This window comes from Gadus macrocephalus, chromosome 8 (genome assembly GCF_031168955.1).
Source record: "Gadus macrocephalus chromosome 8, ASM3116895v1".
Lineage (NCBI taxonomy): Eukaryota > Metazoa > Chordata > Actinopteri > Gadiformes > Gadidae > Gadus > Gadus macrocephalus.
The window spans coordinates 11,929,714-11,945,516 of NC_082389.1; the positions used below are offsets into that span (position 1 = coordinate 11,929,714).

Consider the following 15,803-nt stretch of genomic DNA (forward strand, 5'->3'; position numbering starts at 1 on the left):
AATGCCACAAAATGCAAAATAATGTTTCTAAAAGGTAAAACAAACCTTATATCCCTGATTTTAAAGGAAATGGAGGTAGTGGGTTACATGATAGCGCAATGGATTGATCTTGTTCCAAATCTCTAATTAAATGCACCAACTTTTAAAATCGTACGATAAGAAGTAAATATGGGCTCACACTGCCCTCTATGGGTTAAAAGCATGCTACTGCATGGGTTATCTGTTATCGGCCTTTTTGTTTACCAAATCAACCAAATATTCTTTATTCCAAACAACTCCCCCTAAGTCTGATTGGAGCAAGTGAAGAGGTTGAAAGCCTGAACAGCAATAAAGCCCAGGCCCTAAGAGTCCCTTCTTCTCTATCTGTTTCTTCTTCTTACCACCCACTCTTTTCTTCATCACTTCTTCTCAACTCCACTTTCCCTCCCATTTGTCTCTTCTTTCTTTCTTTTTATCATCCTCCCTCCACCTCTCTCTCACGAGAGTCGGTGGTGGAGGCGGGAGACAGCGGCCCCTGCAGCCTCAACCTCCCAGTGAGGAGGGAGGTAGGAGCGGCAAAGAGACCCCTGCCCTAACTTGTCTCATAGACACCTAATAGGACTTCTACATAGACGTTTAACATGGATGGTTAACATGTGCATCTGGCATGGACATCTAACATGGATGTTTAGCAAATTGATTTCCAAGATTGGCATCTAACATGGACGTCTTACATGTATGTTAAACACATGTATGTTAAACAAATTCATTTCTAACAGGGAATTCTAACACGGGCGTCTAACATGGACGTCTACATGGATGTTTAACATTGATTGTTAACGTGGACCGCTTGTGATGAACACCTAATACAAATGTCTAGTGGATTCCTTTTATTCATTGGCATTGATTGGTTTATGAATTCCTATTATTGATTTACATTTATATTATTAAAAACATTTTCAATACTTCTTGGGTTTGGACTCACTGGAGATGTAGAATGGAGTGTCAACAATGATGTTTTCTTCTATAAATGTGAGAAAATAATATATACTTGATTGTAAGTACAAAGTACAATAAAGACAATTATCGATTTTCCGTAGAATTGAGTAATTTGGCAATTCAAATTTAGTCTTTCACCATATGGTCAATAGACACGAAATATTCGATTAATATTTAATAAAAAAAAAAAAAAAGAATGCCTTACCATAGCATTCCGAACGATGGCGCTAAAATTAGCGTTTATAAACGCCCAACGACGTGGTAACTGAAACCAGGCAAATTCTGGCCCTGTTGGCTTTCCATACAGAGCACCGTCGGACCGAGGTCGGTCCGGATGACAGTTTAACCTACGAGTAGGACAGCAGCATGTATCGTCCTGCCTGAAACCCCGTAGTTAACAGGTATCGACGAGGATGCTGTCGGTCGAGGAACCACCTCCTCGTTCTCAGCGCAAGATAACGCGTCGTACACCTGACTGCCCGTAGGGAAGTTGGTTTGTTTAGGCTCACAACAGATATCATTGTCAGGGCGGACTGTTGTTTAACAAGTTACGGAGGCAAGCCCTTTGCTAGCCTAAACGCAGATTTAGTTTTTTGTTTTATAGATTTATTGGTTAAGTAGTTTCACCATTGCTGGATATTCGATCGCAGGTAACAGTGTTGTCCTGGAAAGCTGACTACCTCACAGAACCGGTCAAACCAGGTACATCATTAGAGGACATCATTTTTTCATGTAGTGATTGTTTACAAACTGGTGACACAGTTGTCGCCCTGCTAGTGCTACAACGATTAACTATAGGTTGCCAACACTATCTTATCTATTACATATTTATATGTTTTACTTATTTTCGAGGTTTTGTGTTTTCAACTTTGTGCTGATGGAACACTTTCTATGCAAAATAGTTAAAAAAACCGGCTTTATTTGAATCGACAAGCTTATACCATTTAAACCACACTACCCCTTCGCAGCCTTGGGCAGGGCAGGTTTCTTGACTGCGTTGCTGCTCTGCGTTTGTTTGTGGATGATTTGGCCGTGGTTTGTCATCAGACCCGGGGCTGGTGATGTCACCTTAGCTGGCTTTACAAAAGACGTTTTGTTCGTGAATGTCGAGCTGGAAGGCAGAGTCTGTCTAACCGCACACAACATTGTACTGTCTCCGCTTGTTCTGTTAAACAAATAAGAGAATAACAAACAAAAGTTTACTGACGGATATTTGTGTGCGTTTCTAGTTCGTCCAGGACCGGGGAAGTGAACGAAGAGGATCCACGTAGAGGTATTTCCTTGGGTTGAAGTGTTTTTTTGACCCGCTCACCTGACCGGTACTCCCACTACCTGCCTTGTTTCCAGCCCACCAGTTGACCAAATCATGGCTGCCGATAAGAGTAAAGGGTCCCCACCACTGGCCCTCCATAAGGTGATCATGGTGGGCAGTGGAGGAGTGGGCAAGTCCGCCCTCACGCTGCAGTTCATGTATGATGAGGTGAGTGTGTGTGCATTGGCCCAAAGGTCTTTCCAATGGAAATTATTTGCTATTGAGTAATTTAGCAGACACTGCAAACACCCATCAAAATTGTCATGCAGGGAATTGTTTCCAGTAAGTGGGTCAGGCTATGGCTATGCTAGCTAGACAAAAATAAGTGGTAGATGAAAAAAGTACATTCAATAAGTAGCATTATTGTAAATGGAGTAATTACAGGTTTCAAGGTATCATAAAGTAGTATCATCGGATCTTGGTTGTATATAATGTATAAAACTCTTGTGGATTTTACATGTTGTGCTGTACCCTGGCCAGAAGAAACAGACTACCATGTAAACAGACAGACTAGTGTGTACAGACATACATTAGCATATATACAGACCAATTAGTGGACAGACAGACTATTGTACAAAAAGACATTAGCACATCGACAGGCAGACTAGTGTACATACTACAGACAAACTTGCATCTATGCATTGACAGACTAGCCTACAATCAGGTGTGTGTGCGTCTGCCCACCAGTTTGTGGAGGACTACGAGCCTACCAAGGCGGACAGCTACAGGAAGAAGGTGGTGGTGGACGGGCAGGAGGTGCAGGTGGACATCCTGGACACGGCGGGCCAGGAGGACTACGCCGCCATACGGGACAACTACTTCCGCAGCGGGGAGGGCTTCCTGTGTGTCTTCTCCATTACAGAGCCCGAGTCCCTAGCCGCCGCTGCCGACTTGAGGTACTGGGCAGGCAATCAGAAAGGAGCACGACATTCTGAACATGTATTGCAGACCCCATGCATTCACAATGCTTTCAGTCGTGAGGAATTTAACATAATTTTTTTAATGTTTTTCTTCTTTTGACGCAGCTTTTTATTTGTTTAGCACCCGTTTTCAATTTCCGCCGCGACAAAGCATAATGGTTTCACCCTGTAGTGTCATACATTTGAACAACTGAAATGGAAAATGTAGAGGGAGATGATTCCCCCCCCAAAAATAGTTGACACCTCCTGAAATGTGGTGCAAAGGACTATGACTAAACCCCCATCGAAAAGTCGTGTTTGAATCCAAATGTCACCCTGCAGTCTACCTGTAAGAATCCTTGAGCATGACGCCCTTATCCCTTAGATGCTCCTCAATGGCAATCATCTCAAGAAAACCGCTGTCCATCATTTTGTGAAGAAGCGCGTGCTGAATGATCACATAATAACTTCAGAACGTGTTGCTCAGGGAGCAGATCGTGCGGGTGAAGGAGGATGGCCAGGTGCCGTTCATCCTGGTGGGGAACAAGTCTGACCTGGAGGACCGGAGGCAGATCAGCAGCGAGGAGGCCAGGGCCCGAGGGGAGCAGTGGGGGGTCGGCTACGTGGAGACGTCAGCCAAGACCCGGGCTAACGTTGACAAGGTAGGAGCCGCTCGCCGACACCGGGCCTGGTGGATGTCCGGTTATGTTTGTGCGCGCTACAGTGTGCGGGTATGAATCTATGAATCGATTTCAATATGCATGTTTTACTGCCTGGTATAAAAAAAATTCAAGCATGATCAGACCTGCTCAGACCATTATTTTGGACCATCTAGATTTACTTTGAATGATATATTACCTTAAACTTTCCCTGATCTTTATTTGCTTACACATAATTTACAAATATCAAGTCGATATGTTAACCTACGATCCTTAAGGCAGATTATGTCGTTGAGGCAACGGAAGGGGGTTTATGGACCCAGTACGTCCTTACGTCCACCGCAGGGGCCTGACCTGCGCCTCCCAAAAACTGTAACCTTGCGTTGAGGCGACGCAGCAGCAAGGGCTGTGATTGGTCCGCTCACTAAGCGTGCACTCACACTAGGCCATCTGTACCATACTCAAGTACGTTTGCCCCTTAGAGCCTAGATCGTTTGGCTCGTGTGAGAACACCATCCGTACTCAAGTACAGTTCAATTCCGTGGTGTACACTTTGGAGAGGTGTGCTCAGGCTACGGTATAGATGCTAATGAGCCGACATACGCACGGATACGCAACCTGAGCTGGATGATGTATAGTCCATGCGACCCTGGCTTCTACCCCATTAAACAATAAACATGGCGGCATGCTGTTCACGATTGGGTTCAAGTTGCGTTTTTGATCAAAAATCCACCGTTCTTCATGGCGCAGGCTTTCTTGGTTCACTGGAGAAGGCGGGGCTGCGCAGTCTAGAGCTCTTTAGAAAACCTTCATACTCCCAAATGTTTCGTTTTTTATGAATGAAGACCCCCGCATGCACGAATAAGTTCATATGTAGGCTACAAACGCGATGCAAAAAAGCCAAATATTCTTTATTTTGCTGACTACTTGTTTTTTATCCCGACAAAAGCCTCGTAAGGAGAGTTTCTCTCGTAGATGGCACCATCTTTCAACGTCTTTGTTTAATATGACTGCATCACCTTCTCTCACATGATCAGCAGCTTGCGGATTTTACTGTCTCCAGTTAGAACTGCTGATGATATCGCTGTGTTGTCTCTGTGGAGACAGCACAGCAACACCTCCACCCAAGCCCCCCCCCCCCCAACCCCCAACCCCCGGGAACGCATTTACAACAGAATGAAACGCAATAAACCGCCAATGTGTGCAGGGTCCGGATGGGCAAATTGGGGTGCTAGCTCAAGCAGGCAATTTACTTTGGGCAGTGTAAACTCGCGGACTGTGTCGCGAAAAAGTAGGTCATAAAACGGCATATTTGGCAGTGTACAAATGCTCAGTGAGAGAGGGCTGTATCTGAGTAGAACGGCTCCAAATAAGCAACAAAGTCAGTAAAGTGCCAATTGGGTTCTCTGTGTTGTTCTCCATTGTTGTTCTACCAAGCAGCGGACGCTTGGTGAGGATGTATGTACAAGAGGCAACCGTACGCAGGCTCAGTTGAGATTGCCTAATGTGAGCACAGGCCAGTGGCGAGGGGGAATTGTACTTGAGTACGGTACAGGGCGACTTTGCCTAGCGTGAGTGGGCCCTAAAAGCACTGCAAAACCAACACAGGTTCAGTGGGGTATACTACGAACATCGATGAACATACCCAGGCTTTCTTGGGAAAGCCTGGATCGACAAACGCAACTCGCGATCCGAGCTAAATGGTTCTACGACGCTCACTTAGGATTCGATTCGTCGAGCCAGGTTTTCCGCTTTAGGTTCAATGCGCGTTCACGTGAAAGGGCCGTTTATCGCGTCATTTTACTCACCTTTACAAACTGGATAGATCAAGAAGTCTATAAATGTGTATAAGTGTAAAGATTCTGCATATTGTCTACAAAATAACTATGCCAAATGCAGAATTGTAAGCCATTAATCCCAATAGAATGATGATTTCAAAATGCCTAAGCAATGTCCAACCTGCCTTATTCTATAATTTAGGGAATCACTTTAAATACACCCTATGTAAGAAATGTATTGCATATGTTTTCAACCGCTGAGATGTAGCGGCAATGGCGTAGTGGATTTGTACAAGACCCGAAAGCCAGCGACCAGGTTCAAAACTCGCCGGTCTATCATGCCTTTTACCACCATAGATGTGGTGCCAGCATGGCCTTGAAAAGTTCAAAATAAGCACAAAAATATAATTCCATAACCTTTAGTGAATAAGTATTCCATATGCATGAGAATTGGGACTTTAAGCTTACATAAATGCGCGTCACTTGGGAGTCGAACCCCCCGCGCAGAGATTCAAGACTGACGCGCTACCTCCACTCTACCACTTAAGCATTGTTTACATAAGGTCCAACAAGGACATTCAAATAGCGAATACCCTCTGATGAGAACCTGAATCTCTCATAAAGAATATTCTCAGGCAATGCTTAGGGATCGGTCCCGAAAGAGCCTCTGTCGGAGAGACGCCTGTACGAAATGGGCTCCGAGGTCCACGGGAAAACCCAGTAATGGTGACACCATTGTCAAAGGAGGGGCTAGGAAGCTGCGCACGCCGATCTAACCCGATACTTAGCTGAAAACCTGCTCCCGACCAGGTTTGGTTGAGAACATAAGTCACCATGGTGATACAGCGACGCTAAAAGAGATTGACTTTCGTGTCCCAGCTATCCCAGGCTTTTGAGCGCAAAATACCTCGCTAACCCACTAATCGAGGTTCGTAGTACAGGCCACTGGCCTCCATCGCCGTGTCTGCGGGGTCCTTGCATTGTGTCGACGTGGAACCATAATCAGCCCTTTAGTCACCAGTTGACCTCCCTGCAGGCGTTCTTTGACCTCCTGCGTGAGATCCGTGGCCGGAAGATGGAGGATGGAAAAGAGAAAGGCGGGAAGAAAAAGAAGAGTCTGCTTCAGAGGATCAGAGACCGCTGCTGCTGTTGGTCGCGCTCCAGCTGAGGAGGCTGGGCCAGACAAACGGCCCTTTGTCTCTGTTTCTACCCCTCCTCCTTGTCACTAGAGAACCACAGCTGGAGGTGGACCACACCGCTCCCAGTGGTACCCAGAGCCAACAGGTCAAAGACTCAAACGTTCCCATCGTACCTGTGGGGGACAGGAGCTTGTATGGCCGCGAGTAAGTTTGCTTTCCTGGCATTTGTTAATACAGGCTGAATGTTTTAAAGAAAATAGACAACATAGTGATGTTCCTTTTAGAAGTTAATAATTTGCAGCTGAAGTATAATGGCAGCTTACCGAGTGCTGCATGACTGTGTGGTTGTGGCAAAGTGTCAAGAGTAATTGTGGTACATATTAATAGAGGCTGATAACCGGTTAACTGAGAAATTGATGTAGGCTCTTAATGGAAATTGTGCTTGTCAGAGTCTATTTATAAACCTTACTTGAGTATTTTAAGTGTATTGTAAACTGGATGTTTATCATTGTGCGCAACTGTCAAATTAAAGCCATATTTACACTACATTAAAGTTCTTGTTTTCTTCAACTCATGCCAATCTGTTTTGACAAGAATAGTTCAACGTGGCCTATAGCCCCTCATGTTGGCTGTATTTCCCCTTAACACCCTATGAGGAGCATTCATCTCAATCACTCTGTCCTAGCCATAACCGTATCAAAGCTTCAACAAGAAAATACGATAATTGCATGCCATTGGTAATCCATCATGCGGAGACACTGGCTTCTGGAAAATGTTGGCTACATGAAGAGAAAAAAAATTGAATCTGTAGTAAGAGTTTTGCATGGTTTGATTATGGATTACTTGACGACCAGCAGTTAAAGCCTGAATTTGTAGTGCAAGCTCAAATTAATTAAGATATTTATGAAGCCGAAATGTTTAGGATTTCAGAATTATGTTATGGGTTAATATCCTGACATAGTGTATCAAAGTACAGTTTAATTTAGCTTGTGCATTCATTAAAATATGAAAATGATTAATTTCATCCAGAAGAAATAATTAATGGAAATCACATGTATAACAAATGTTTTAATTTCTAAAAAACGTAAACATGCTTTTGAATTGATTTTAAAATAGTTTGTAAAATACTAACAATACTCCATAAAATGATATTCAATTACGGTTAACATTTCAAAACGGTATATGTACAGTTACATAAAGGGGCCAAGGTATTTATGACATCTTGTAGTAAATACATTCCCTGGGATTTGACCTTTTAGCCGTCGGATGATTAAAATGCTGTTTTTGAGTTCATGTAGAACAAACTTCAAAATCAAAATACCTGAGAAAATAGGTAATATATACGCTGGTGATATTTTCAATCTGCAAAATAAAAACTGACGCCCGAAGTGAGTTTCGCCCTACTATCCCATCGCAATCCAACTTGTCCTTAGAAATATCTCGTCGTTTTGCCTGTGTGGAAAGTGTTCGGCGTACTGCTTTTGGTCCCCGTTTGTGTAACCTCCACTGGCTTTAGGCTAGCCCAGGGGTCCTGTACCATGGACGGGCTGTAATACTTCTCCACTCCGCCACCGCCCCTCTCCCTGACAAACGGGGTGGATGTCTGCGGTGAACCCTTTAAAGAAAGATTAATTCGGTATTAAGTATGAGAAAAGGTCGACGGCTGTTCCCAGCATGTAAAATACGAATTCATAAACAATGTACGCAAACCATATAAATGTTAACATGTCCACCAACACCCTCCACTATGAAGGTTGTGTGTTTACCTGAAAGCCACGACGATACGGGGAAGGACTGTGCGTTTGGTACGGAGACTGGTGTCTATAGGACTGACCACCGCGGCCGTTCCCGTCCTGTCTGCGCGGTGTACGCATGGGTGAGGATGTGTTACCATAATACCCCTCACTCGGCCCAAAACTCCTGTTATTGTTACCGAAATCTCTCGAGGAATTAGGAGAACCCCCAAAGTTTCCGAATCGTTGTCCGGTAGAGGGGGAACCAGCCCCGCGGTACCCCAATGTGGGTGGGCAAAACCTTCCTCCGTCGCCGCTGCCTTGGTTGTCCGCTCCGGGGCTCCTGAAACCTCCCATCGGCGGCCTCATTCCACCCGGGCTTGGAAATCTCGTGTTACCTCTCTGCATCTTACACTGTTATATAAAACAGTGAGTAAATATTTTTCACCTGTTTCAGCTCCTAACTATCTCCAAACGAAGTGAGTTTACTACCTGCGAGACTCCCGCTTCTGTTATTATTGAGTACTAAACCGGAACCGGAAATACTTTATCCTCGAGGCGTTTTTGGTTTCGGTCCGTCCACCAGCCGTTGCACTGCCACCTAGTTGTAACATTTATTATGACGTCCCTATTATTGTTGATATTCACTGTGTTCACGTCAGTTAGGTTTATTATGAAATATTTTCAACTCAATCGAGCAATCGTATACATCATATACATCTCTAAATTAGAATTATTATGCTTTTCAAACAAACTTATAATGCTTATCAAACAAACAAACTTTTTCAAACAAAACGGTTGCTAGGTGTTGTGGTCTTTCGAGGGGCAAGTACCGCTAGTAGGCCCACTGGGCCATTAGTAGCACGATCAGACAGAGAAGGACGGACTGGAGAAACAATGACTCAGGTATCCGCTCATTAGACTCACATTCTACATGAATAGATGCCCTTTGTTCATTTGCTTTGCATGCTAAAATATTAAACTGAAACTTTGACTACCTTGACCTGCATCTGGTCTACAGAGAAGTCAATCAAAGTTATGTCTAAATGGTTAATACTGCCAAAACAAAATGTTGAAAAATGTGAATAGTTCAATGTAGTGAGTTATTTTTGAAAACTCACACTGTAATGTAGCAATTACATCTTACAAACTAAATCCTCATTAAGGACTACATTTTATAACCCATACTAATTTTTTCACGTTAGAATGTCAAGTGAGACGAAATCTGACGGGCAAAATATACAACATTCATGCTATCAACAACATCCAGATGTGTTGTTGCGGTCTCTAAAAGCCATTTGAGTCTGACTCATGACTGCTAAGGGTGGTACCATTACTGTGATAGCAGTTTTGTACTGTAATTTTGACCATATCAAATCCTTTGCATATGTTAAAAGTGTGTTTGATATTTTGAATTCAGCCAAGTTGGCTTATAAGGAGTATAATGACTAGAATCAAAATGGCTGTGTGTTGTAGCATCATATTATCTCATGTTATACAGGGGCAGGATGTTGTACTGGCTAGGGTGTTAGCCGAAATGCCCTGGGTTCGATACCCCATTCCCACAGTCTACCTGTAGACATCCTTGGGCGATACCCCAACCCCCTACCTGCTCTTTATTAATGACATCTGCAAAACGACCTCAGGGAAAATGATAACTTCAAAAAACATGTGAATGGGCAGAGAAACATATTCTCGTTAGACCTTCGGAAGCCTTCGCCCTTCCCAGCATTCCCCCAAAAGCCCCCTGCTGAACTAAGCTTCATCCCTGAGTAAATAAACCCAGCTAGAGAACATTAGGGCTGGCCGGTCCCTGCTGGTTTTGTTGCCTAATTAGAAAAGAAGAGTTGGCTGGCCTATTTAGAGCCCAGGACACGGGCTGCTAGGTCAGCTAGCACAGCAGAGAAGAGCTGTGCGCTACACTGGAGCTTGACTTAGCACAAGGTCCTGCCCTGTGTTGTGCCCCCCCCACCACCCCACAACCCCAAAGCCCAGTGGCCCCGGGGCCAATGGGCCCACCTCGAGGTCGGAGTCTCTGTTTATTTAAAGCCGTAGGTCTCAGCACTTCCCAAACACCACCACCACCTCCACCACCACCAGATTCATGCTCTGATTGCTGACTGGATCCATCCGGCTTCATGCTTTGCTGACCCGGTTCCCTTCGAGAGGGCCCGGGCCCCGAGAGTTGGCTGATTGTCCCTCTCTGGATAGTTTGGCAGGATGTTATCCACTTGGGGCATCTTTTTACATACCCCGTGATGACTCATCGTCCACCCTCTTTGAAGGTCTCCATTGGGTCATTCTTTGGGAATCTGTTCATCAGAATCCTGTGAGTTTCTGTCCCTGGACAGTGGCCTGTATGTTCGTTTGTTCTCTCGCTCCTCATTCATGCATTCCGACACGGAGCCCAGAACCTAGATCCACAGTGAGGCCTGATTATTGGATGGCTTTTCAAAACGATGTTATTCTTGCCTGATTAGCTTCTATTTTTTATGTAAAACAGCTGACAAGATGCAGCAAATGGTTTTTAATGTGAAATATAGCATGAATCCTTCCAATCTTGATTATAATCTGTCCAGCCACATTTTTGGAGTTTATGGATGAAACCATGTTGGTTATTAACCATTCTTTGGTACTTCCCGTCACTCATTCCATCATTCATTCTACATTGTCAATGTTATTTGGTTGAGTTCCACTAGAGAGCAGCAGAAAGAAGGATCATTCCTTCTAGGAATTAATAGTTCTAAGAATAATTCAATGGGTCCTCCTGTCCTCTTCGGAGATAGGTAAGGTATTAATTGACAGTTATTCTTGTTCATAGCCCTCAAATTAATTAGTGAGGCTCTGTGCTATTAATTAAGAAACCTGCAAAAGGGAGACGGTTTGATTGATTCAGATCTTATTGGGGTCTTAAGTAAATGTACAATTATATATTACCCAAGTAAATCGAATACATTTAAATGCAGTACTCATTGCTTTAATAAACAATAAAAAACACTCTCTTGCCACTTAATGATAAACACTTTATGCACAGATAATGTACCATGAGATAATTGCCCTAACACATAATAACAAAAATGTCTGTGTTCTCGGCCAATGTGTTCGAATGAACGTTGAAAGACTAAAGTTATGGGGGCATGCTTACATTCCTTAACACAAAGGCTTTCCAAGCTGCTAGCTATTAAAAGAAAGAAAACAGATTAGCAAACATTATGTTATAGGACACAAGCTTCAGGGAGTCGGCTGTGAACTGAGCCGCCCAGACAATAACTCCCTTTTGTTGTGAGAACTTGCTTTGATCCGATGTCCCAAAGCACCACGTTTCTGTTAAAAGTCCATTGGCTGGCATGTTCGATCTAAAGCCACCCCACGCCCTCCTACTCTCAACCACGAGAAAGGTCCAATCACGGTAAACTGATTATTAGCATCTAAAAGGATATGATGGAGCGCACCATTAGTACTGCTTCCCTGTTTTGTTCTCCGGTCAGTGGATGCTCACAGGTAATCAGCAGCCATCAGCGATCTAATCAAGTACCCAGCCGCTGAGAGCCCAAAGCATTCGACTAATTGACTAACTGAATATATGGCCTTCTGCAGCCCTTGGAGGCTCTGAGAAAAATGCCTGAACAGCTATACATTTATTTAACAGATTTGACCATAACTCCACCATAACCTTCATAGTTTGCTCTAACATATTTTTTTACAAAACTCATTGCTTACCATTTTTTAACAGACAGTAGTTGTTGGTTTTTACGAGATTTGGGAGCAGTTGGTGCCCTGAAGAAACGTTGGTTGTGTGGATGCCACGAAACTGAAACGAGGCGGCGAGCCAAGTAGCGATGACTAGTAAACAGAGAAGTCCTTGTAGGGCGTTTTATTTTTATTTCCTCTGAAATACATTAAGACATCACACCAGGAGGCTGTAGCTAAGCAGTGCCGTGGCGTTGGCGAGTTCTCGTCAAGCTGGTGTAAATTTAGAAAGTTCATCTGCGTCCACCTACTGTCACGTTTTACAACTTCCCACCTCCGTGACTTCAGCACTGACTCAGACCCCCTCCCCGCTCCACCTTCTTCTCTCCCCCTCCTCCTCCTCACTCCTCCTTATTCGCCTCCCCCGCTCCAGGCTGGGGAAGCAAGAGGGGAGCCACTGAGGAGGAGGGGGAGGAGAATTTGTGGAATCTCCCTCCTTCTCTCTCCCTCTACGCTCTCTCTTTCCTTCCCTCCCTTTTTCTTTCTATCTGTTCTCTACCTCCCTCTTTCTTCATTTTGACCACTCTCTCGCTCTCGCTCTCGCTCTCGCTCTCGCTCTCGCTCTCTCTCTCATCCTTCCTCTTCCCCCATTGCTACTCCTATCTCTCTCCATTTCTACATCACCTCTCTCTCATCACCTCTCTCTCTCCATCTCTCCATCAACTCTCTGTCTCTACATCACCTCTCTCTCTCCATCTCTACATCCCCTCTCTCTCGTCGTCTCTAAATCACCTCTCTCTCTCTCTGCTCCACTCCTTCTCTCCCTTCTGCTGCCAGGCATGAGTAATATCTGATGGAGAGGTGTGGAGAGGCTCATTGTGTGGGCGTCTGGACATGAGCAAGTGGACACAGTGTTAAAACCAAAGTAAACTAATCGTGTGAATATTGGAATGTCTTTAATATTTTATTGGTTCTGAGGAACTCTTTAATCTGACCACTGAATTGTTACTATTCAACTACTACTACTGCTATCAATTGATTAATATCATTTTGAATGGCAGGATGAAAGCAATGTTTGTTTGTTTTTTAAGTAAATTATTGGGCTGGGAGGGTAATTCGCTACAACCTCCTCACGAAAACTCCACTACCAATGTCGCTACGCCTACATCCAATTCATCCACCTTTTAAAAACCACCACAACTGCCTTAACCACCAACTACTACCCAATCCTATAGCACCTTAACAACCCGTATACAACCAACCAATAGATCACCATCAACCATCCCCTTTTATCAGCCATAACCAACCTTACCAGCGCATTGGCTCAACTATTATCATTACAACATGGGCAATCAAGGCCGCCTAACAGTTTCAAGTCTTTTTAAATAGGTTCACTTTACTTATTTACTTCAAAGCAGATGAAACTGAGTCAACTCTTTTGGTGTACATTCAAAGAAATTGTTACATGTCGTCGGGATCGGCTCAGATGTGTCACATGCTTGGATCACATATTCGTCAACACTCTGAATCTACAGATCATCTCGCCACTGCCCACTGTCCCCTTGCCGTTAACGGCTCTGCGTTCTATTTATAAGAAACACTGATGAGGTGTCCAGATACAATTTCTCAAACATTCCCTAACCCTTATACCAAAGCTAAAATGCTTTAATTATCTGCATTAACCCAGTCCTGGTCTGCTTGAAACCTCAGTCCAGCTGTTTGTTAACTTGCATTAGAAACGGTTACATTTTTTTCAGTTTGACAGAAAGTCTGACTTGGTTCTATGTGTATAAAGGATGAATGTAAGGTAATATGGAAAAGATCTTTGAGTGGCCACTGGTTTGAAAAGCGCTTTCAGTCCATTTATCATTTGACCAGTCTGTAAAAGGAGAGTATGAGTTGGAAATTAACAGAGAACTGAGAGATGAATGATACAGTACAATAACACTATAAGACCGTTATCAAAATAGTGTAAGTCTTGTCAATACTTTGTAAGGTAAATCAGGTTGCCAGTGTTTCACTGGGATGGCCCTGGGTCCTTGGCAATGTTTATAGGAAATGTAATATCACTTTTAATATTAATAGTAATAATATGAATTGGTAATATAGAAATATAAAATTCAACACTTTTTTTTCCTTTTTCTGAATCTCATAATTTTTTTTATATTAGTGTGTGTGTGGTGTGTTGTTTTGTTTGCTGTTTGTGAATCTCATTACACGTTATATCATTATTCTCAAGATGAGAAGAATACGTAGAAATGACATAATTCTCTCTAGTTAATCATTCATAATTACAATCTTTTTAACGTTGTAGATCCATTTTGCAAATCATACCCCTGTATCTCTCCTGGTAGTTATTCTCTGCTGAAACCAGCAGGCAGTTCCCACAGATTGGTCATTCTTCTTGTCGTCAAGGTTCATGTACTTTGACTATTTGTCCAAATTCCTTCCTTATTGACTTAATCATTTCCATTAGATAGTAGACTCTTCGCTCCCCCTTTTCCCTGTTTACACACTGTACGGGATTGCAATGAACCCAGGCTGTTTCGAAAGTTTCTGAATGGTAAAGTTCACCCTAGTTCACTGACAAGAAATGTGTAATATGGGTGAACTGTGAATGAAGAGACGGGTCGTAACGGATCAGGTAGAGGTTAGACAGTGAATACAGAGAAAGGTCATTAAGAAGCAGTTAGGGGTCAAAAAGTGTATACAGGGACAGGTCATGAAGGAGCAGGTAGGGGTTAGACAGTGAATACAAACAGGTGATTAAGGAGCAGGTAGGGGTTAGACAGTGAATATAGAGACAGGTGATTGAGGAGCAGGTAGGGGTTAGACAGTGAATACAGAGACAGGTGATTAAGGAGCAGGTAGGGGTTAGATAGTGAATACAGAGACAGGTCATTAAGGAGTAGGTAGGGGTTAGGCAGTGAATACAGAGACAGATGATTAAGGAGCAGGTAGGGGTTAGACAGTGAATACAGAGACAGGTGATCAACGAGCAGGTAGGGGTTAGACAGTGAATACAGGGACAGGTCATTAAGGACGAGGTATTGGTTAGATAGTGAATACAGGGACAGGTCATTAAGGAGGCGGTAGGGGTTAGACAGTGAATATAGAGACAGGTCATTAGGAGCATGTAGGGGTTGGACAGTGCATAAGGAGACATCAAGAAACAGGTTGAGATAGACAGTGAATACATTGATAAACAATGTTGGACATTGGTTACAGATGCAGGGCATTAAGCGGGTAGGGGTCTATGGCCCTGTTTGCACAAGATAAAGATGATATCCTGTGTACGTGAAAGGCCCAACATGGTCACAACCGCCTCAGCCTGTTAACACGTAGGGGCAGAGAGAGATGGGCGGAGACGTAGTTAAGGTGATACCAGTGTACATACCAGTGTACATGGCTTTGGATAATGCGGCGAATCGTGGTTTAACAATAGAAAGCAAGGTTTAGGACTTGTGGAATTGTGAGACAGGTAAGCACAGCCCAGATATGTTTCAGATTATTATGTATATGACACGCCCCCATGCTTTTTATTGGTTGGCGACAGGTGACGTAGGAGCTCAGCACATGACGTGATGAGAGATTCGGTCTAGACAACAACAGATC

The 15,803-nt window shown here is 43.6% G+C and overlaps 2 protein-coding genes across 3 annotated transcripts; one reads left to right on the forward strand and one right to left on the reverse strand.

Annotated features, from left to right (window-relative positions):
• The first annotated feature begins 1,288 nt into the window (after positions 1 to 1,288).
• LOC132463090 (ras-related protein Ral-A-like) lies at positions 1,289 to 7,318 on the forward strand. Of its 2 annotated transcripts, XM_060059017.1 has the most exons (6): positions 1,289 to 1,680; positions 2,208 to 2,251; positions 2,326 to 2,458; positions 2,978 to 3,186; positions 3,677 to 3,851; positions 6,663 to 7,318. In XM_060059017.1, the coding sequence occupies exons 3-6, from the start codon at positions 2,345 to 2,347 to the stop codon at positions 6,792 to 6,794; spliced, it is 630 nt and encodes a 209-aa protein (XP_059915000.1). In that variant the 5' UTR covers positions 1,289 to 1,680; positions 2,208 to 2,251; positions 2,326 to 2,344; the 3' UTR covers positions 6,795 to 7,318. The 2 variants fall into 2 exon arrangements, with proteins under 2 accessions (XP_059915000.1, XP_059914999.1); XM_060059016.1 differs by having other exon boundaries at positions 1,290 to 1,680; positions 2,208 to 2,458.
• Positions 7,319 to 7,813: 495 nt separating this feature from the next.
• mplkip (M-phase specific PLK1 interacting protein) lies at positions 7,814 to 9,046 on the reverse strand. Its single transcript, XM_060059018.1, has 2 exons — positions 8,532 to 9,046; positions 7,814 to 8,380 (listed from the first exon to the last, which is right to left on the reverse strand). The coding sequence occupies exons 1-2, from the start codon at positions 8,904 to 8,906 to the stop codon at positions 8,195 to 8,197; spliced, it is 561 nt and encodes a 186-aa protein (XP_059915001.1). The 5' UTR covers positions 8,907 to 9,046; the 3' UTR covers positions 7,814 to 8,194.
• Between the last annotated feature and the right edge of the window lie 6,757 nt (positions 9,047 to 15,803).